General features: G+C 38.7%; 1 protein-coding gene across 2 annotated transcripts in view; it reads right to left on the minus strand.

Moving 5' to 3' along the window:
• Positions 1-24,548, minus strand: part of GMDS (GDP-mannose 4,6-dehydratase) — a 641,507-nt gene that overhangs the window by 296,984 nt on the left and 319,975 nt on the right. For both annotated transcript variants that reach the window (XM_078055620.1, XM_036106055.2), the window contains exon 7: positions 6,392-6,519. In XM_078055620.1, coding sequence (XP_077911746.1) covers positions 6,392-6,519 — 128 coding nt within the window. The remainder of the gene's footprint in view (positions 1-6,391; positions 6,520-24,548) is intronic.

Below are 24,548 nucleotides of genomic sequence, written 5' to 3' on the forward strand. Positions count from 1 at the left end.
GTTAATTGCTACCCATTAGAACTTAAATGGCATTTACACGAAGTTTCATAATTCGTTTCCACGGGCACTATATCTACTGAATATGCAACTCCACTCCATATTCATTTTCATCCTTTCTCTCCACGTAAATGCACTTATACACATTTGCCAAGAACTACTTTTCTAACTTAATGTCAGATGCTCAATTTTAAATTTTTTAAATACAACTGAAAATATGATCTAAAAATGCATCCACCTCCTGGTTTCTTAACTATCTGTGGATGAAAACTTGATGAACAATCTATCCTAGAAATTCTGCTGGTATAGTCTTCATTCACTGAGACAACAATTTAAACAGAGCCTAGTGTTCCTGGGATTTGGGGGCTTGGCCACTCCTGTGATGTCATCCCCAATCACTCAAGACCTGGTCAGTGGAAATAGGGCAACTATGACTTCCTGCATTTCTGTTAAGTGAGGCCTTACCTAAAGAACAGATTCTGGTTCCATGAACACTTTAGAGAATTCAAACACAACAAGAAATCGAGCTACTTTCCTGAACAAAAAAAATAGAAGCAAACAAACAGTTTGTTGACATTGTTGCAACAAGTAAGCGTTCCCTTAAATAAAATTTCAGAAAGTTTAAATGGCATCCTTTTCTTCCAGATTTGTGTGAATTAATACAGGATGCAAAATGCTAGCAGCAGACTGCCAGATAAGGAAGAGAGAAGGGGAAACACTGGTTAATTCTCCCCAGCTCTCTCAACGGTCTACTTGCCCCCCTGCCAGAGGCTCCCCGGCTTTCCCTCAGGTCTCTGGTATCAACGGAGAACTGAAAGCTGTAAGGAAAGTTAACTCATGTAGACTTTGGACAATAGACAATGGACAGCTAGGGAAGGACACCTGACTACCCATTTTCCCCAAACGTATCCTCTGCATCTTTGTCTAATATAGTCAATATAATGGGTTCAGCAAGATCTGATCACTGCCTCAGCCACATGCTGTCCTCCAGATACTTCTCTTCCCCTTGGACTACAAATGGCATAAAGAGAAAAGGGAGAGAAGCTCAATGTCTTGTCTCTCTGGGAAATGGAAAGTTAGCTAGACCTCACTGCTTATGTCTCTGCTCCCCTCAAGTCAAAGTGAATTAGTGGTTGAGAATGGCTGAGGTATCAGGCCTGGGCTGGAGTTCGGGGTTCATTCACCTCTGTTGGCCATGGTTTTGGGCAAATCATCCCCAGAACTCTCTAAACCTCAATTTCTTCATCTGTAAAGGACTGGTGTACGTATCATATAAAATAATGTATGTAAAGTCCTCAGTAAAGTTTCTGGCACATAATGAGTGTCCAACATTTGGCAATTTTTATTATTTTTTTTAAAGATTTTATTTATTTATTTGACAGAGAAAGACAGTGAAAGAGGGAACACAAGCAGGGGGAGTGGGAGAGGGAGAAGCAGGCTTCCCGCCAAGCAGGGAGTCTGATGCGGGGCTTGATCCCAGGACCCCAGGATCATGACCTGAGCCGAAGGCAGACGCTTAATGACTGAGCCACCCAGGCGCCCCTATTATTTTTTTTCTAAAACTAGCTTTTTAAAAATTAATCTATGATCCCTGCCAAAAAAAAAAAAAAAAAGGAGGAGGAGGAGGGGAAAGAAGGAAGAAAGAAGGAGGGGACGGAGAGAGAAAAGAAAGAGGTATGTGTGAGAGACCATTATATTAAAAATTCAGATGAATCTCAAAAATCCTCCCCTAATAATTTGAACGTGCCCTGGATTGCCTTTGCGCCAGAACTCTCCAAGAGCACCTGTATGGTCAGTTGTTGCAGTAAAACCTCATGATATTTTTTAAAATGGCTTTTTGCTCAGTCTTGGAAAAAGCTCAGACTTAGGTCACTTGATTATCCATGTATCCCAAGAGCAAGGACCCTCTTGTGAGTGGTAATAACTTAAAGATACTTCCAGTCCAGCCCTTGTCAATTAGCTCACCTCTCAATATTTTCTGGCTATAGTTGTATTCTAGCTAGTTTCATCAAGGTAGGATCACACTGGGACCTTGTTAACCAAACTGTTACCATTAATTTTAAACATATGGTGTCATTTTCTACCTCTGCACTGCTAGATGTTAATGTATATTTTTTATTAAAAGGGTGGCAAAATTAAATAAGTTTGAGAAACCTTTATTAATCTTAGCAGGCCACGGTGCATTCATATATCCTAAGTTTGGAGAAGTCAGTCCTACAATAAAGAAATCTGCTTACCTTTGTGCAATTTAGCACTGTGCAGGCTTATTGGGCTTTATACAAAGTTTAAAAGACTGTCACGTGTAGCAACTAGAACCATGACCATGGTAGGTACTGAACAGAAGATATGTGGAAAGACCAATGCCCCCTAGAGAAGTTAGAGGTCCTCTCCTTTGCAGTTGACCATGCAGTTAAAATGTTGACTACCTGAATTTGCTTGGATGTGGTATACAACAGCCCCCAGTGTGTTCTCATGAATACAAGGAGTTACTTCAATGTATGTGGAGAGCAGCAGGCATGAAAACAGAGCAAGATGGTGTCATATAATTATGTAAGAAGATAAAAATATTTTAAAAGTTTGAATTGTCAACTGACTATATCCCATAAGAAGTGCAAATTCTTGATAACCTGTGTTTGTGTAAACTGAGTATTTAGAGCTCTGATCCATCAAGCACTACATAAGTTTTTAAACAGTAATATTTTTTCTCAAATTGCAACAATAATTGTTAGTTGTTAATTATAGAATCTGGGTGGAGGGTATATGGCTGCTCATGGTAAAATTAATTCAACAATCCTGTAAGTTTATAATAAAATATTGGAAAAGATATAACTGCATATAACTTGTTTATCCTGAAGTACAATAAAATTTAATATAGTTTTTATATTCTTTTTTTTTTTTAAAGATTTTATTTATTTATTTGACAGAGACACAGCTAGAGAGAGAACACAAATGGGCAGTGGGAGAGGGAGAAGCAGGCTTCCCGCCGAGCAGGAAGCCCGATGCGGGGCTTGATCCCAGGACCCCGGGATCATGACCTGAGCCGAAGGCAGACGCCCAACGCCTGAGCCACCCAGGCGCCCCTAGTTTTTATATTCTTCATTTCAAGTTGAAATACTGCTTACCCACTCAAATTAAGTTTTAAATCATTTTGATCTAGGAAACAAGACTATAAATGGATATTAATGAACCTGAATCAGCAACAGGAAATGGCTTTGTATAAACTGTTGCAAAAATGTTTACAAGACAGAGGTAGATTCTAATCATGGATGTACAGCACATTAATGCTAATTTTTTACAGGGTTGTTATTATGCCCTTTTCACAGATGGGTAAACTGAGATATAAAACCCTAAGCAAATCACTGACACAGCTAGGATCCCTACACTGTTTGTCAAATGCTCTCTACTCTTCATTGTGGAAGTTCATCCATAACTAAAAAAGGACGTCACTTAATCTAAAGATTCACCAGTACAATATGTTTGTGTATAAATGAGAAAGATTATATAATTAAAATGAGTGTAAATAAGATGCTATTATGACTTGCTTGATCTGTACTTGCCAAGGCTTCTTTATTCTAAAGCTGGTTATAGCGCCAGGATGCAGATATACTCTAAACAAACAATGCTTCTCTTTTTTCATTCTTATGCTTGTTGACTTTAATTCTGGCAACATCTACTTTTAGTCACAAGTCTGTGAAGTAACTTCATTTTAATACATTTAGAAATGCAAAGGATGATGATATTTCTTAAAATGGAAACAGCAAACAATGAATTCTTACTTAATAATGGCATTTTTTTTTAGAAATCAAGAAATTTAGACGACTTTCAGGACCCATAAATGAGAACTATACAATGCTTCTTACATCATCAACATGTGTTACTGTCTGAACCCCAGGGGAATCCTTCATAGCAAAACCTATTTGTATTGTGGAACAAATCAGGTCTTGAATGCCAATGAGAATGACTTAATTTTGTATGTCTGTTTCTCCATAAAATCTGAAAATTTTACACTCTTACTGAAAGGTCAGAACATTTTACTTTTGCATGGATGGTTTGGCTTCTTGGGCTCACTGTACCGACACCATCCTGTCAAGGAATCTTCAAAACAGCATTTGGGAAGACCTTTTTGAAGTCTTTGAGCCAAAATGTATATAAAATGCTTTTATTTTAAATGAAAACAATTGTGGCCCCTTTGTTTCAAAGTTTGAGCTACACCCAGGACCAGTGCTAGGCTTGGCATTTTGGGAGTGAGATGATAGCACAGTCCTTCTTCCAGCTCCGCTGAGCTCACAAAAGACTTACTCATTACTCTGTATTTATTTAATAGTGTTGTGCATTTTTTTTCTGGCCTATTTTTAAAATGTCATTAATTTTTTTTTCTGATTGAAAAAGTTTACATTCATTTCAAATATATGGAAAATATAGAAATATAAAGAGGAAAATAAACATAACCAGTAATAAGCATTATTAACATTTGGGGGCGCCTGGGTGGCTCAGTCGTTAAGCGTCTGCCTTCAGCTCAGGTCATGGTCCCAGGGTCCTGGGATCGAGCCCCGCATCGGGCTCCCTGCTCCGCGGGAAGCCTGCTTCTCCCTCTCCCACTCACCCTGCTTGTGTGCTCTCTGTCAAATAAATAAATAAAATCTTAAAAAAAAAAAAAAACATTTGGTATGCTGTTTCACTATCAAAATCTATTTCTGAGACTCACCACTGAGCGTGGAACCTGATGCAGGGATCGATCTCATGACCCTGAGACCATGACCTGAGCAGAAACCAAAAGTCGGATGCTCAGCTGACTGAGCCACCCAGGCACCCCTATTTCTGAGTTCTAATAAAAACTTCATTTTTTACCCTGGTGCAAAAAAAAAAAAATTAAATGGAATGAAATTTGATCTATTTGGTTCTGAATTTGGAGAACAGGAGTTTGGAAAAGAAGGTACCTATATAGCTTTCTATTGCTCTAAGTATATACAGATAACTAGAATGATATTTTTGAAAAAGTAATGTATTCATTTTTATAAAACTTACCTCATATTTTTAAGTAGGTTAGGCCATATAGGTTAGACAAAACAGAGTTTCAGCATCTATTGATAACATCTCCTTTCTCCTACTTCTTAAAATTTCTGAAACTGTGGCCTTATATATTTTTTAATGTAATGTTCTTAAAATGTACCTAATGTCTACTGTCGTAAAATAAATGCCTCTTTGTAATGACAGCTTAGAAGAACATACTGAAATTATATAAATGTTACACTGTTTAAAATTTAAAATTAGAGCTAATTTTTTATCCATAATATAAATCAGTATTAGGTGTTCAAGTATACAACATTTTTAATTGTTATAAACAAAAATAATAACACTGCCGAGACTAACCTCTGTGTTAACAAATAAACTACTTGTTTGCTTTCTTTCGTAAATGTTCAAGTTTCTTTTTGAATCGCATCAATGAACAAGGAAGCCAAATCCGGTTTCCCAGAGAGGAATCATTAAGGACAGAAATAGTTTCCTGAACACAGGAAATCTGTAAGCACCTAAACAAGGACAAGCAGACTCCAGGGAAAAAGACAATGTTACCAACATGCTCCTTCATGTCTGGCCACAGAAACCACCATGGATATTTAAAAGCATACTGATCAGGGAAAGGTAAAATATAACCATTTGCTTAAAGAAAAATCACACTACTTATACATGTAACATATCTAACCCAAACCAAAATTTAATGTGTATCTAAGTCCCAAGAATGAAAATTCGAATTTCCCTTTAACTATATCCAGTATTATGCAATAGCATCACTATTAGCAATTCTCTTTTTAATGAACAAAATTTATTGGTGTGCAAAGTCATACTTTAAGAAATGTGTAGGGTAATAACCAGAAACCAAAAGCTCCATAAGAATATTACTCTTAGAGTACGTTAGTAGCATAATGTAAATCTGAAAGTCTTGGATTATACAAATTGAAATTAGGTAGTATTTCTTGAAGCTCTGAGAACTTCACCTTTATACCTAAAAATTCTTTCACAGTTAGTTATATGTATATTGGGCAGGCAGGAGGGAGAAGATGCAAGAAGCGAGAAGGAGAAAGAAGCTTTAGAAAGAAAAGAACACTACTCAAACATTTTTTCATCCATCATCCAAAAGAATGACCTACACCTTCATTTTAAATAACAAAAAGAACAATTGTGAGAGGTTTCCACATTCAAGGAACACTCAGTGTAATCTACAAGTAAAGCTGAACTGTGAAGCCTTAAATTGAAAGTAGTAAGTTTATACATATCTGCGTTAGCAAAATTTTATATGCTACCACCTCTTGTAGGTCATGCTTTTCCACTAGAGGCCCGGCATTGAAAACACCAACTGATGCAGGTATTTTTAAGAACATAATGAGTCAGTTCCTACCTCTACATAGTCCTTGGCATGGCCCCAATCTCGTTTGGCATCCAGATTTCCCAAGCTGAAACATTCCAGTTGTCCAAGGTAAATCTTAGCCACTGACCGGCTAATTTTTCGAGTAACAAAATTAGCTCCTAAAAAGAGATAAAAAGGTGTATTATCAGCATAGTATATTTGACATTTAACAGTTTGGTGAACCAAACCCAATCTCAGCCTCTGGGCATTTCTTTCACTTTTATCCCCCCTTCTTTAAAATAAGAATAAAAGAAACCCATCATTAACTGTCATTTAGATAAGTTAAGAAGCTCTAATTCCAAGTGTCACATCAGCTCTACTTTCATAACAAACATTTTTCTTTGGGGGACGTCTTAACATTCCTAATTTGCTGCTGCTATATGTGACCCAGGCATTAGGCCAAAGAAAAGCTATTGGAATGCCAGTTTTTAAACAGAAAATTCAAAAGGGTTGTATAAAGGGAAATGCCAGAATGGAAGACAGACATCTAAGACCACCCTGATTTTTTTTAAGAACATAAACAGCATATGTTCCTATTAATAAAGCTATTTTGGGCCTCATGGGGAAAGGGAGAGGAGAGTAACTTAGCACACAGGGTATAACTAGTTAAAGGAAACAAACAAATGCATTTGGGTTGCCAATAAGTGGTGATCTTTCTTCTTTAGAAACCTGCAAAGCTATCCAATTATAAATTATGACACAGTTCCAAGTCAAAAGTTTCTCTGTACTATACTTACTGAAATGCCACCTTCCAAATTCACTTCAGCGCTATGTACAGAAATGGTCTCCTGAATTGTGCATAAATATTTTGAAACAATTGATGAAAGGCACCATAAATTGAAGACAGAAGTGAAATTGTTTTATATTCTTTGGTCTTTAATGAAAGCCTCTACTTTTAAAAGATTACAGAGAAGGACAAAATTAAAGGACACTTCTGAGATGATTTTACCCATGCCTCTGTTTCTAGGTAAGGTTATCACAAGCACCAGGTAACGCCAAGTTCTCAAGGTAGTAACACACATAAAGTCAATAATGGCTGCATACAGTTTAGATAGATTACTATCATAATTTATCACATTTCAATAACTTTAGCTTTGTTCTTTTTCAGATTAAGCAGGGAGGTGAGTTATGATGAAAGCTTTTGGCTTCTAGAGAAACTGGCACAGAGATAAGGGGAATTTTTCTAAAGAGGTTTACTAAATTTTGGCAAGAACACAGCCTAAGGCAAGTACAAACAGATACTAGATCACTTACTACAAAAATTTGGTATACACATCTATACCAATGCCATCATTAAAAATGACAATGGGATTTCCATGGAAATCTAAAATTTTCAGTTTCTCTTAGCAGCTGATGGAGTATGCTGTGCTTCTTCCATGGCAGTTTATAAAACACAGAAATCCTTCAAAAAAGAGCCTTTTGAAATGAAAAAATATTTAATAAGAGCAATCCTTCTCAATCTGCTACCCATTAGCAATCTTTTATTCTCTACTGACTTGTAACAAATAAATTTAAATTTATAATTAAATGTAGATTTCTTGATGTCTATCTTTCTATTTTAATAACAGGACTAACCTATGATTCCAAATATACTAGATAAATGAGTGATACCATATAATTAGATGAAGTTCCCAACATAAAACAGTTCAGATTATTCTCTTTACTGGTAAGCAGATGCTTAGGGCTCCTACGGAAGCATGTGACCATGTTCAAACAATCTATCTAGGCCCTACCCTTACTGTTCAGTCTTTCAAACAGTATTAACGAGCACCTACCAAGCACAGAGCCCTGAGCTGGGAAACTTGGGAGTGAGGCAGCAGCCCCTACTCTCAAGTAGCACCCAGAGGGTAAGACAGACAAATAAATCAGGGCTGCCAGAAGTGAGATGACAGATTTGCAAGAACTGAAACAGTCAAGCCTGGTAACTCAGTGGCTGGATGTGGTCAGGAAACACCCACCAGAGAAGCAGCCTGCCCTGCGGTCATGAAGGGTTTAATTAAGCTGTGAGACAGGGACGGTGCTCCAGGCACATGCAAAAGCAGTGCAGGGGCTTATGAGCAGGCCTTTGTCTTTAAGTCTTTATCACAACACCTCTGACAATGGCTATCACTTTTAGCACTGTGCTAAGTGCTACTCCTCTGATCTATATATCTATCCTCATGAGAGTATCACACATTCTTGATTACTTTAGCTTTATGGTAAGTTTTAAAATCAGGAAGTGTGAGGGACACCTGGGTGGCTCAGTTGGTTGAGCGACTGCCTTCGGCTCAGATCATGATCCTGGAATCCCAGGATCGAGTCCCACGTTGGGCTCCCTGCTCAGCAGGGAGTCTGCTTCTCCCTCTGACCCTCCCCCATCTCATGCTCTCTCTCTCTGTCTCATTCTCTCTCTCAAATAAATAAATAAAATCTTAAAAAAAAAAAAATCAGGAAGTGTGAATTGTCTGACTTTGCCCTTTTTTAAAGATTGTTTTAGCTATTCTCAGTCCCTCGAATTTCTGTATGATTTTTAGGTTCAGCTGGTTAACTTCTGCAAAAAAGCCAACTGTGATTTTGATAGGGAGTGTGTTGAATCTGTAGGACAATATGAAGAATACTATCATCTTAACCATATCCTGTCTTCTAGTTTATGAACACAGGATGTCTTTCCATTTACTTAGGTCTTTTGAAATTTCTTTCAGCAATGTTTTGAAGTTCCCAGAAAATAAGTTTTGCTTTTGTTTTGTTAAATTTGTTCCTAAGTACTTTATTCTCTTTGATGTTATTATAAATGGAATTGTTTTCCAAATTCCATTTTCAGATTAATTTTAAACATTATTGCTACTACCATTTGTTTCACTAATTAATCTTTAGAGAGGCTTAAAATTATTATTTTTTAAAATTTGCTCCTTTCATTTTTAAGCCTTATCACACAAGACTGAGGTTTTTAGGAGAGAACTATATAAAATCATTATATATTAGAGTGAGACTTAGAGGCAACTTTGCCCAACCATCCCAAGTGTGCAGGTGGAGAGAGAGAGGCAGAGAGGCTCAGCAAAACTGCCCAACAGTCAGGACCAGTAGGTGAGCCTGATCCCAGTCTGTCTTGCTTGCTTTCCCACCTGTGCTGTTTTCACTAAGCCACAGTACAATGCAGGAAGTATCCTTCCTCAGATTAAGTTTAAGTGGTTATGCATTATTAACACATCAATAAATGGACCTCTCGCAATTATTTTAAATGCATACTTCATTTCTAAGAGCCTTAAACTAGAAGACCTTAGCTAGGAAGAAGACCTAGAAATGAAAAGTTAGCCCAATGACCAAAGGCCAGCTCTGTTAGCTACTAGCTATAGTATTTTGCACCAACCATTTAAAAGCTCTGAAGTTACAGTCTCTTCTATAAACTACCAGTATAGTAATACTTGCCATGTCAAATCACAGGATATGTTAATGTAGGTGAAACAACGCTGTAGAACATAAATCGTTACTGAAATGTAAGGAATTAGTATCATCACATCCTCGTTTGTAAAACATGATAATAACAGGTACTTGCCATGTAGATTTGATGTTTAAGTGAGAAAATCTAGGTAATATGATTAGCAAGTTCTCAACAAATGTTAGCTATTATAATTATTACATTACAATGTTAATGGTATCTATAATTAAGCCTCAATGAAAAGTTCAGGCTTCTTAGTTCTTTTATGACTAGGTCTCTTAATTCTCTGATTTTGAAAATCTGAGGTTGAGAACAGATCTAAATAAAGAGCCCATTTCAAATATACAGACTCACACACTGAAAGCACTAATAAACATTTCTTAAACCATTGCAGGTTACTTTTTCAATATAAACTCATTAACATAGAAAAAAAAAGAGTGGCCACATATATGTATATCCATAAGAAAAAGATAAATTACAATGAATTTTAGTTCAAATCTTAGTTCTAAGACTGAGATCACGAGTTTTGCTAGCATTGACAGAATGAAAAGAACAGAATTTCCATTGTGACAATATAGGATACAAGAAAAACTGCCACATTAAAAAACACCAAGATATGCTGTATAAAATATTCGTATTATTTATTTAAACTCAAAGCTGAGTCTCCAAGAAGTACTCAAGTGAGGGGAAAGCTCCAGAGCACAGGTCTGGGTGGGTACTGAGGGTTCTGAGCTAAGAACATGACTGGAGCACTGTCTCAGGACCTGGAAACAGGCTTCAGCTTTAATATTGAAGCCGAGGCAAAGGATATGGCCTTGGAGGTAGAACACTGAAAGTAGGGTTATACACTATGTGAGTTATTAATAATTCTCTTCCTTTTATAAGTGCCATTATCTTAAATAAGCATTTTAACTTTTCGGTTGCCTTAACTATAAAATGAGATAATAATCCATATTGAGGACCTAATAAGATACTATAGTTCAAAGGCTGTAGAACACTCTATCATTGTAAAGTACTTCTATGAGTTACAAATGTTTATTGTCTTGAATATTTTTACTGTGATCAATCTTTTAAAATAGTGAGGCCTTTTTCTTTCACATTTGTCTTTATGTGACCTTCTCCACAGTTAGCCCAAGTCTGGGAAAAGATTAGGAGAGCTACTTCAGATAGTCAAAAAGAAAGTTAATATTCACCCCTATCATTCAAAATAGGATTCTGTACCAAGATAGTTAAGTTTGAAAACAAGGTTTCATGGAAAAGTAATTTTCTAAATAATTTTAGTGTATCAAAAGCCAAGAGTGGTCACAACCCAAAGTTTCTCCCAGGTTCTGATGGGCAGGCATGTGGACTGTGGTTCTTGTGGAAAGGACCAGAAGAAGTGGCAGGAGGGGTTCCTAGGCCACCCTGGGCAGTGGAGAAGCATACGAGCAGAGGCGGGAGAGGTGAGTCTTTGGTGTACCAACCCAGCTCCTTGGGATAACAAGTAAAGGATACTGAAGAAATCATTGAGAGGAGGAGCCTGCACTGTACTCCATGCTGGAGAGTCTGGAGAAATCTCCTTAGGATGCCCCCTGGGATCTGAGCTGGGGCAGCTGCATCATGATACACTGAGCAGGGCATGAGCTGTCTCACACGGTATGAGTGGTGCTGTGAGGGCCAACAGACCTGTCCTGCAACCCTGAATGGGCTTGAGGTGGTGAGGGAGGATGCCCTGTAGTTGAGTCTTGGCGGTAAGACCATGTAGGCCATGGACTACATGTAGGATGAGGCAGTGGGTCTATAGTCCGTAATGCCAAGGAGGGGTGGAGTGAGGCTAACTCACCCTAGGAGGCTACTGGAAAGAGAAACCCCTGAATTTGATTAGCAGTGGACACCAAAGAGAGCCAAGCCTGGAGCTAGCGCTGCCCCTTGGCCTGTAGGCGAGGGAATAGCTTATACCAGCAACACTGCAGTTGAGATGAGCAGTGCGCAGAGTGTACCACTGGGTCTGAGGGTACCAGCTGCCTTCTTGCCAACACCAAGTCAAATACGCCACATCTGTGTCACATATAACTCGATGCCATCTCAAAGAGAAACAAGGGAAGAAAATGGCATGCCTAGAGAAACCAGCTTCAACACGGTATTACAGCAGATACTTCATTACATTTTTAAATTAAATTTGGTTTTTGTTTGTTTGTTTGTTTTGTTTTTGTTTTGAGAAAAGTATAAATTTAACCGTTAGGGACTATATGAATTTCCTGTGGCTGCCATAACAAATTACTACAAACTAGGGGGCTTAAAACAACTGAAATTTATTCTCTCACAGTTCTGGAAACCACAAGTCTGAAATTCAACAGGGCCATGTTCCTTCTGGGAGGTCTAGGGGAGAAACCTTCCTTCGCCTCTTTCTGCATCTGATGGTTCCAGGCATTCTTGATTCTTATCTTACCGCTGCATCACTCCAATCTCTGCCTACATCTTTACACCATCTTCTCTGTGTGTCTGTGTCTTCACCTCTTCTGTTTCTTAGAAGGACACTTATCAATGTATTTAAGGTCTACCCTGGTAATCCGGGATGATCTCTTCATCTCAAGATCCTTAATTACATCGGTAAAGACCCTTTTTCCAAATAAGGTCACATTCACAAAATCCCAGAATGAGGAAGTAGGCATATCTTTTTGGGGCCACTCAATCCACGAAAAGGATCAAGGATTAGAATATTTGAGAAAATATGATAAATCAAGCATTGTTATATTATTTTAGTATTGTCTTAAGGTAATGATATATCTTTCATGAGCACAAAAAAGAGTCTCCAGTTGTAAAAGATTAAAGTGATAAAATAAGTTTCCTCTCTATTTTAACTCTGCAAGTTTGCCTCAGTTAATCTGAATAGCTCCCTGGATCTCTCCTTCAGATAATACACATGTATTTATGGTTTTGGACTAGAAATTCTGTGCATATACTTGTATTTACCATTTTCCCTTTTCATCATTCCTTCTTGAGTCTTCTGGCATAATTTCCTTTCTTCTGAAAATGCATTCATTAAAAATTCCTTTAATGTGGAGAAATTGATTTGTATTTGAAAGATAATTTTGTTAATTACACAACTGCAGGGTGCAAATTGTTTTCTCTTAGCATGCTGAAGGTATTATTCCACTGTCTTCTGGTTTCCATTTTTTGCTACTGGTAAGTGTGAGGCCATTCTGTTATTCCTTGGTAGGTCATTTTTCTTCCTCCTGTTTGTTTAAAGATTCTCTCTTTGTCTTTGGTATCCTGGAGTTTCAATTCCATGCGTCCTGATAGGGTTTTCTGCATGGTATACCTGGTGCTTCTCTATCAGTGTCTCTTACAGCACATCTGGAAATCTCCCAGTAACCATTTCTTCCAATACTGGCTCTTCTTCACTCTATTTTGTTTTCTCTTACTATTTCCTTCTGGAAAGGAACGTTAGACCTTCTCATTTCACCTTCCAATGTCTTAATTTCTTTCTTCCTTTCTTTCTCTCTCTTTCCTTCCTCCCTTTTTTTTTTTTTTTCATTTCTTTGCCCTTCTCTGCAATGTTCTGGGTAACCTCCTTAGATCCATCTAATTTTCCTTCAGCACTCTAATATTTTTAAGTCAGCCATTTAATTATTTTGATAATTATTTTTTTAATATCTAAAGTTCTCTTTGGTTCATTTTCAAATCTTCCTGGGCATTTTTATATTCTGTTGCTGCTTATTTATTTTTTTATGATTTATCATTTTATTTACTTAAAGATGTCTTAGTGATTTTATATTCTGAATTTGATTAATTCCAATATTTAAAGTTCTTGGGGACCAATTTCTTATTTTTTTTCCTGCTGACTTTGACTGATGGTAGTTTGTTTCCTTGTGCATTTGATGACACTAGGAGTTCCTATTAGGCATCTTAGTCTGCTGGAAACCAGAGGACATGTCTGAGAATGATTGTTTCCTCCTGAGAGTGTCTGCATTTGTTTCTGATGGAAGCCAGGAGATACTAACCCTTGCAACCTTTCATCCCCAGGTTAATACTGTTATGCTTTTCCACTTTGTTACTGTCTAAGGCCAAAAACTGAGCCTTCTAATTAAAGAGGCTGGGCATTACCTAAAGGTCTGCATCAGGGGCACCTGGGTGTCTCAGTCGGTTAAGCATCTGACTCTTGGTTTCAGCTCGGGTCATGATCTTGGGGTCCTGAGATCAAGCCCCAAGTGGGATTCTGAACTCAGTGTGGAGTCTGCTTCTCTCCCTCTCTCTCTCCCTCTGTCCCTCCCCCAACTCTTGCGCATGCATGTGCTCTCTCTCAAATAAATAAATAAAATCACTGCATCACACTAAGTAAACAGGATTAGATACCACTTTGGGGTCCCTAGAGGTCCCCACCTACTGTGGGAGGGAATTCCCAGGGAGATGAAGACAGGTTTAGAGAAATAAAGATATTAAAAGAAATGATTCGCTCTGCATATCTGGATGCAATGCAAATAACTGTGCCACCCCACACAAATTTGTTTTTATTTTCATACTAGACATTCAGAAAAATTCAATTTTTATGTTTTTTCAATGGAATATGCCTATTCAATGTGTATGTGTATACACACACACACATAAACATATATATATACACACACATGCACATATATGCATATATATATGTGTGTGTGTGTGTGTGTGTGTGTATAAACATCTAAACCTGAAATTTGTCTCACTGATTTGCTTGTGCTCTTTGTCTGGCTCAAATACAATTACTTTTAATGATTTTTTTCACATACCAGGCAAATATACATTTTTTTCCTTATGAAATCCTGAACCAGAAGATCGTCTTGTCTTGTGGTTCTTCCCCTCTGCACTGGGCCTCGCTTCCTGTGAGAACAGATGATCACGGCCTGCTGTGAGATCATTCCGGCACCAACACACAGGAGGCAGCTCAGATAAACAACTACAGCCAAATTCCTAATTTCCTGGCTTTGTTCTTGCATCTAATCCTACATCAATGTGTGTGTGCATATATATACATTCCTTGTTAAACTTTCTAGTATAAATCATAAAATATACCAAGATAATATTCCCATAGTCAGATATCTTCTAAAACAAAAATTTAAGGAAAAGAAGAACAAAATTTGTAAAACATACACTGCAAATTATCAGCATTTAACTTTAAGAAATGAATAGCAGCACGCTTATTAAAATTAAAGAATCAGATCATCTGTTAAATCACAATCTTTACCACAATGTATTACCCTTCAATAGAGGCTTTTTGTTTTATAACATACAAAATGCAAGAATGGACATCTTATAATGATCAGGTAGAACTAGTGGAAGAAACATGGGGGAGATATAGTAAGTCTTACTAGGGACAATTCTGCTTATCACAGTAAACAAAATTGCTTCTTTTTCCAACATATATTTCATTATGGCCCTGTCATTATACTAACTCCTAAGAAGCAAAGTAGCTAAAAGTGTGGTAATTTTCATTGTTTGTAGGTGTACATGTACACACAACTGTGTTTGCATGAACACATACATATAAAACATATGCAAAATGTATCCCTGTCAGCATCCAAATAGTATTTGAAGTAACCACAATTTCTCTAAGAAAAGTTCTATTTCATTGCTCAGTACTTCATCCAAAAGCTTTAGATTTAAAGATTTTTGGGAGTTAAAGCATAAAGCCAGTTTGGATGATATTCATTGCAAAACAGAAATCATTCCAATTTATCCTGAACCCCACGTGAACCTCCGCCCTGGGGCCCTGCATTCCCCCCCTGTGGTAGTCTCTGGCCACCCCACTGGGAACTGCCTGGGCCATGGCTCGCTGCAGACAGGGTGTAGAAAGAAGAGACACTGGGAAGGTCATGGCTGACTGAGCAGACTGCAGAGATCAGAGAGCTCATACCTCATTTGCTCACCAAGTCCTGCCAAGAGCAACACTATTTAACTGCAGGTACTCAAAATCCAACAGGCATGCTTAAAGGAATCTCAGGCTTACAAGAGGACCATTCACAATGTGCATTTGTCGGGGATAGCTACCACCTTTTGGCAATTATTCATAAATACGTGTTTAAAGAGAAAGATTCAAACTACTTTGCTCTTTGCATCAATGCTCAATGTCTTTTCTACTGAGAGTTAAGATGATTCAAATTCACAAATCCTTATTTCAAGGTTTCCCAGCTTTGGCACTATTGACATTTGGGGCTGTCCTGTGCATTGCAGAGGGTTAGCAGCATCCCTGGCTATCACCCAATAGATGCCAGTAGCACCCCCTCCACGGCAGTGGCAACCAAAAATGTCTCCAGACATTGCCAAATTTCCCCTGGGGAAACTAACTGCCCCCCCCAACCCCGAACCACTGCCTTAGTCAAACAAACCAACGCTGACAAAGACAAAATCCCACAAAATTAAAACAAATTTATATATAAACGCTAACCTTACCCACAGATACACTGTGTTATTTTAAGTCTCTCTATTCATTTGATACACTGACGAAACTATCAGAGAACTAATAAACATGAAATATTTAAATCATGATGAGACAGGGTGAGTCTTCATCTAGAGTCAAAGTGAATATATGAGTCTGGCCTCCTGAGGAGGGTGTAGGTGAAAGCACACATTTGGGAACCATTGATGTCTGGATGGTATTTCAAGTCCTGAAACAGGCTGAGACCACCAAGAGAGGGAAGTGAGCAAGAAAACAGAAATGGTCCAAGAACCGAATCCACTGACACTACAACGTTTAGAGGTCAAACAGATGAGGAGGAAGCAGTGAGGCTGAAGGAAAACAAGAGCATGGAAGAATCCGGAAAGTCTGGAAAGCGCGTGCCCGGGAGGTTGTTAATCACCACGACTGTAGGTCAGGGAGGAAGACAGGGGACAGATGGAAAAACGACCACTGGGTATGGCAGAATCAAGGTGACTGGCGACCCTGATCAGAGCGCTTCAGAGGAATGTAGACAGAAGTCTGATGGGTGAGAGGGTTCAAGAGACAATGGAGAAGAGACTGAGAAAATTTCATTTCAAGATGGGAGAAAAAGCAGCATCTTTGCGTGCTGGAGGGAGAGATCCAGTGATGAGGGAGAAATGATCCAGGAGAGGTGAAAATTGCTGGTGTTGTGTCTCTGAGTTGGTGATTATAAACAGGGCCTAGTGGACAACTGTTGAGCTCCCCAGACAGCTCATCCACGGGCACAGGAGAGAGGGTACAGAGAACAAAAATTCAGATAAAAAAATGTGCAGATGTTCCCGCTGAGGGCTTCTATTCCCCCCTCAGATCTTACACAAACACTCCCCTCTGCTACATGATTTATCCTCCTGTCCATGATGTCCATCCCCACAGCCGCACTATACCTATTCTCCAAGCACACAGAACCCCCAGCCTCTTGCTCATGCAGATCCCCCAGTCTTTATTTCCTTCCTTTTCGTATTATGATCCATCACTTTGACCATTTTCTTGCTAATGCCCTTAATTCCTTTGCTCTCCTAGCTGTTCCACTTCACGTACTCTGCAAAACCTCAAATCAATATCAATGTCTTTCCTCCCATGCTGTGGCCTGAGTGCTATGGGAGAATATACCTATTCTAATTAGGCTCCCCAACTCAAGCTAAGCTCCTGCTGCCTGGAAATCATTTTATATGACCTGCAAGTTCCCATCAGGTTTTCCTCCTGCTCACCCCAGGGGATATAACCTTTACCTTATTCATGTCTCCTTTACTTCAGCTGACATGACTTTTTCTATGTCACTGCTTGATGAATGGGCTTACCATCTACGCGGCTGCCTGGGAGTCCCCTTTGACACTTTCTCATTCACATCCTCAAGTCAACTGTCCAACACCTACTGCCTTCACTTCTCAGACATTCCTACAGAACTCCCAAATCCAGCCTCTACTAGGCCATGACAGTGGTGGCTGCCTACTTTGTAGATTCCCCCAAAGGACATTTTTGTGTTCCTTCGTTCTTCGCGTGGTCCTAATGGCAAAAGCCCGAGTCTACCTTTCTGGCTGCACTGATTTATTCAAGAGCAGGAACCAAACCCACATTGACCCAAAGAAGCACAGCTACAGTTATTGGTTAAGGGATGGACACCTGATCATGGCAGGCCAGTTAGACCCCTTCCCTAGGTCTTCTCCTAGGGAGAAAACCTTTTTCCTTCAGCACAGTGAGACTTAAAGATGTTAGTGACGTTAGTTCTGGCTTCATATAAGAAAGCGGTTCAGAGCGCCTGGGTGGCTCAGTTGGTTAAGCATCTGCCTTCGGCTCAGGTCATGATCCCAGGGTCCTGGAATCAAGCCCCGCATCGGGCTCCCTGCTCAGCGGGGAGTATGCCTTTCCCTCTCATCCCCGCTTGTGCTCTCTCTCGCTATCTCTGTTGCTATCTCTGTCTCTCTCGAATAAAATCTTAAAAAAAAAAAAAAAAGTGGTTTAAAAAGATGATACCAAGACAGAAAGAGGAAATGGAGACAAGAGACAGAGAGAGAGAAAGAGCACCCTCAAGATATCAGAGTTCTGGTTCCAGTTGTCACTCTGGTCAGGCCAGATACATCTCTGTCATTCTCACACTTGAGTAACATCCATCCAATCTGCCCTCTAACTTTATTTTGCTGAAGCCTAGGGTGAATTTTGACATTTCTAAACCTAGATTCCTCACGGATGCACAAGTCCAACTCAGTGAATGACTTCACTGGGTCCTGGCCCTATCATTTTCTCTTCTGGATTACTGCCACTGCTACCAGATGCTCCTCTCACTTTGAGAGAAATCTGGTCTAAAAACTACAGTTTCTCAATGCAAATCTGATGAAAATGCCCTGAAGAAAGTCATCAGTGGTAGCAGTATTCCTGTGTGATCTGTCATCTGTCACCTTCCAGCTTCTCCTCCTTCCCCTCTCCCACCTCACCGTTCTCTCCAGCAACATCCAACTGTGTACAGGTTCCTCAGCAAGGTCCCTTCTTCTTCTCTGCATATCCCCTCCTCTGTGAGAAACATCTTTATCCACATTTTGCTCCCCAACTGTCATACTTCAAGTATCACCTCGATAAAAGGATTTCCTGAGTCCTCCCCTCACCGAGGGGTGAGCCGTCCCTCCTCCACACTCCTCAATCACCCCTTGCATACGTCGACCTGCTTGTATTACACTTCATTGTAATTTTAAGTTTACTTATCTCCACTGTGAGATTTTGAAAGACAAGTATTATATTGTTCATCTCTTTCACCAGAGTCTAGTGTAGGGCTTATCACATGATAGGTGTTCAATAAACATTTTCTGAACAGGGAAAGAAGGAAGTAGGGGTATTCAACAGTTTAAAGAGTAAGATCTTTTCGTCGGTAAATTTAGTACATCATGAAGTTAGTTCTTTTCGTCGGTAAATTTAGTACATCATGAAGTTAGTTCTTTTATTTCTTTTGCCACAATTCCAGATTCTCAGGAATGATTAAACTCTTAAACCAGTATGTTTGTTTTACAGGGATATGTATACCAGTAAGCATAAAGATAGCATTACAGAGATCAGTAAATGATGAAGAAATTATCTGGTCATACTAGGCAACTTATCTCTCTTCTGACACATTGTAGTCATAACTTCTTCTCACCCTCCATGTTTGTCAGAACTGTTGTAGACTACTTTTACCTCTATCTACAGGAATTGGCAGGGAGTGGTGAGAGGTATGGGATTGATGCAGAAGAATCAAATTTTATGTTATAGGAGAATACATTCAATTTATATGAGAATGGAATTATAGACATGGATATCATTTTTTGAAATCAACTTATTTTTATAGAAATGGCTTATTAACATTAAAAATGACTTATCCCACATCATTCTATATCATGTTTGAGCTGCATTTCAGAATTGATATACAGAGCTCTTTCACAGAAGGACAATGTTCGTACTTTCTATTTGACATTGCTCATACTTGAACATCTTGGATTAAGTTTCTTCTTTGGCTTCCATCTTGACTCAGAATTGTAGTGACATTTGAGAAGTAAAGCAGGGCTGCTTCATATAAATTTCATGTTCAAAGTAGCTTTAAAAAAACAGTATTGGCTAACAGCCATTCCAGTGTAGAGACTGCAAAGTTAAGAAAATCTTCAAAAGGGCTTTGATTCATATTCTTCATCTGATAGGAAATGGGGACAAGACAAATATCTATAAGATGAAGCAATTGTGTCTCCTTTCACAACAATCTTACTTGGCACTCATGATTCAGTTTGTTATTCTCTCCTGACAGAGAAAAGTAAAGATATGCAGTGCCCTAGAAACAAATGAGTACAAATGATATTTTCTCACCAAGGAAAGCTCATTTCCCAAATGAGCTTTATTCTAGTCACATCTCTTCCTCTGTAATAACTGTTGCTAATACTTGGTTTGGACTTCGGTTTATGAAATATTTTTCAGAAAAGGTCAGACTCCAAGGGCAAGACAATCAGAAATAAAGGATGAGTTCTAAGGATCAGTTACCAGTCAATAAATGCCACTTTAATTGTTGATATGGTATAAATGTATAATATTAAGGAATGAAAAACATAGGGAAGGGTGTGACTTTCTTATTTGTTATATAGTCCCTCTCCACTACTACCATCTATGCTTTCTTGATATTCCTTGTGTATTTGGGGTTCTCGAGTAAAGGCCTAGGGAGTCTGATGAGCACACAGATGGCAGCAGCGTATCTAAGGCACACCAGAGCAGTGACAGAAACTGTGTCTGAATGACCACAGAGATTAAAAAAAAAAAAAAAAAGCATTCAGTTAGTATGATGATAATGTGTCAACTTTACCAGACCAATGGGTGCCCAGATATTTGGCTAAACATTATTTCTGGGTGTGTCTGTAAGGCTGTTCCTCTTAGATTAGCATTTGATTGAATCCACAGACTGAGTAAAGCACATTGCCGTCTTTACTGATGGTGGGTCTCATTTCACCCCTCAGAGGCCTGAAGAGAACAAAAAGGTGGAGGAAAGGAGAATTCCTCCTCTCTGCCTGGGTGCTTGAGCTGAGGTATTGGTCTTCTCCTGCCTTCTCCTCCGAACACTACAAGTCTAAGTCCCAGTCCAAGGGCATTTGGACTCAGACTGGAACTACGCCTGGATCTCCAACTTGCTGATGTCAGATAATGGGACTTCTCAGCCTCCATAATCATGAGCCAATTCCACATAATAAATCTCATATATGTACAGATATCTCCTATTTGTTCTGTTTCTTTGGAGAACCTAATAATCAGTGTTAGTTAAGACATTTTAACACATGCTGACACTAGACCATAATGTGCAAGGACATAAACTGCTACACAATTTTTTTTTTTTTTTTGGTTCATGGAGTCTTGCCTTGAATTTTCAAGTCTGCACATACTGCTCTTGAGGCCCTCGCTTGATTTGCATGAAAGCAATGTCTGTGAGCTACAAAACCCAATATTCTTCAAATCAATTTTTAAGAATATTGTTATCAACAAAAAAGCAAATTTAATAATCATTTAGCAGTATATAAACAATATAAAGAATTCTAAAAAATGAGGGTGGCTATCATTTAGCAGTATCATTGATTCCCTAATATAGAGACTATAAATTAAAACCCATGAAACATAGTTTTTGAAAGTTTAAATAGACTTAGTTTCAAAATAGCTAAGCTTAGTCTCATATTGCCCCAGTTTTTATGTCAACTACATGACAAAATTCAGGAAAAATAATTTGCTTCCATAACTTGTTTCATCATTCCACATTTTCACTAATTAAAATTAGGATTTTGCAAAACTAAATAAGAAAAACCAGGAAAGTGGGGCGCCTGGGTGGCTTAGTCGTTAAGTGTCTGCCTTCAGCTCAGGTCATGATCCCAGAGTCCTGGGATCAGCAGGAAGCCTGCTTCTCCCTCTCCCACTCCCCCTGCTTGTGTTCCCTCTCTCACTGTCTCTGTCTGTCAAATAGGTAAATAAATAAAATCTTAAAAAAAGAAAAAGAAAAACCAGGAAAGTAAAGAAAAAACAAAATATTAAACAGGAATAAAGGTTCTGAGGAAAAATTTGAGGGTCAAAAAAAGGAGCTGATGTGACTAGAATAAAGCTCATTTGGGAAATGAAGTATGACTGAAGAGACAGGCCATTTTAGGAGCCAGCATAATATAATGGATAATTGCAGGAGTTCTGGAGTCAGGCTGCCTGGGTTCAAATCCTGGACCCTTTGCTTAGTACAGGAAACTAATCTGTTTCTTCACCTATAAAATGGACAAAAACATACCTACTTAATAGTTTTATTATGAGGATTAAAAGAAATAAGTGAAAAACAGAGTACGGTCTACATGGTAAGGGCTAAGTGTTAGCCGCTATGTTACCCTTATCATCATTAATATCACTAATAGTCCCCAAAGTTAAAACTTCTTGAAAATACAAGCTATTAGCTCAGGAGCCTTCCATAGTTCTCAAGAATGATTTGTGCTTAAAAATTCCAGTCTTAGAATCACTTAGAATCCAGCCAAGGAAAAAGGGAATATGCTAAACACATCAAGCTAGCGTCAGAGACCTTGAGGGAAGTGGCCACAGAGCGTGTTCATCCCATCAGCTGGAGGAAAGGAGTGTGCGGCAGGGCAGCCACCTTGGATGCTAACTAGGTAAGGCTTCAAAGTGAACAGTAACCACCCCTTTCCTCCTGATAGAGGTACCAGATCCTGAAGCACAGCTCATGTGGAGCACTCAACTCCTGCAATCCCCACCCCCAAATCCATTCTAGAGAAGCAATTCATTTTCATAACCACCAACTGTAATTAACACAGTAGTATTCAACTGTGTCTACAAAGTTCTATTTATCTGTTAAAAGATACATATACATGTTATTTTTTTCATATATGGTACATTAACTCATTTTAGTGCTGGGCGTAGAAGAATAGATTATATTCATTTTTTAAAATATTTTAATTCCCCTGCCTTCTATTTACTTCCTATAAGGAATATTTCCCTTTGTTTGCAGGTTAAGGAAACATCCCCAAATGCCTAGAACTTCAGATTAAATACTTATCATAGATTTCTGAGAGTATACAGTCCAATGGCCATCTACATGAGAATATATTAGTACTAAGGTTCTTAACAATGTTCATTTTGTCTTCCTCCAATAAAATTAATCAGCGCTCCTCTGAGAAATTCCTTCCTCTTCTTTAAAAAAGGGTTTTGCTTCTTTTGTACAAATTCATTGTTAGGATTTTAAGAGGCACCTGGGCTAGGGTTGAGACATTTCCTGTGTACTTCAACCCAGCGTTCTTTAACATCTTGTGGGCACTGGGGCTTCCCCTATTCCATTGATAAAATTATGCTGCATGCCTACCTTTTTCATGGCCAGGAAGTGTCTCTTTGTGATCAGATTGTATTTTCACTTCCTTAATTGCATCGCATTATGGGCTACTTATCCTCATGTACATCCTGCTTTAGCACCTTTTAAGAAATCTTAAACATACTAGACATTTAAAAAGTTTTATTATAATGACCTGCCTATTCTGGCAGAAATAAGCCTTCTTTAACATAAATTTTGCTCACTCCAGGAATTTTTATTCTACTTATCATTAGGGTCTGTCCAGAGCAGGAATGTCTCTATAACAATAACTGGAAGTGTTCATTAAACCAGGAGTGTATAAAGATGGCAAAAGGATTTGTTGAGAATGGTTGAGCCCACATGCTAATAAGATCCAACTACAATTTATTAAGTATATTTTGGCAACTGCATGCCCCAGGATTCCGTGAGCCTGTAACTATAAAGGAGGTCAGAGTAGCATTAGGGTCCAATTCTTGCTGAGTCAGTACCCCTACCTGCTGAATCCCCAACAATTCTAGGAGTTCCTGGGATATTTCAAATATTCTCAAAACCAGTTGTTTAACATTCTCACCCTTCTGGCATTAAACTAATTTAGGGAGGAATCACAGTCACCAGCATCCTCCATGAGAACTCTAGTTGCTTCATGGTTCCCGATCCTCTGACAGTCCAGAGCTGCACAGGTCCTGAGGTTCCACAGGGCAGTGCATCTCCCTCAACGAGCTGTGCTTCTCATGGAAGTGGGGGAGATGCCCCCTTCCTACCTCATGGCCTCAGTTCATAATCTGATCCCCAAAGGAGTATTTCTGGCATTCCTATGTTTCTAGGGTCACAAATTTCTTCATTTCAAAAAACAAAACAAAAAAAAGGCTTTGCTGCCCTCTCTTTGTACCATATCTCCTTTCTCAGACCTAGTTATATGTCTCAACTTTGAGGGACTGCCAATCCCCTCTTAATCCTAGGTCAGGCTAAGTTTAGATTACGCTTGTTGTAAGTGTATTTGTAAGTATCTAACAAACTATAGAAGATATTCAGTGGTTCTGGTAAAAATGTCCAATGCCTCCTCACCCCCCAACATAGACACACAATGATCCTGACCCAAGGAACTGTTCTGTTCCAGGCAGATTCTCTTTATTGTGCCTGTTGCAGGCTGGTTTGTCCTGCTGGGTTTGTTCCCAGAAGTTTATTGTTATGTTTTAGTATTGGCTTATACACTGGCCAAAGATTGTCTTTAAGCACTGAAGCATTATCAACTGGTTTTTATGCGAGGTTTCAGTTCCTCCACTGAGCTTCCCAGAATGCTGATTATGGATCTGGAGTGCCGTGTGTCTCTTCTCTGATCTTTCTCTTTCTTTGCAACCAGTATTTTCTTATAGCCCAAGTTTTCTTCTGCAAAGGTGAGCATAGGAAAGGAATATAGATTTTAAATCCTCTATCTAGAAGAATCTTTTCTGCTCAGAGTTTAGTCTTTAAATGAACTCTG

Source organism: Halichoerus grypus, chromosome 9, assembly GCF_964656455.1.
Source record: "Halichoerus grypus chromosome 9, mHalGry1.hap1.1, whole genome shotgun sequence".
Classification (NCBI taxonomy): Eukaryota; Metazoa; Chordata; class Mammalia; order Carnivora; family Phocidae; genus Halichoerus; species Halichoerus grypus.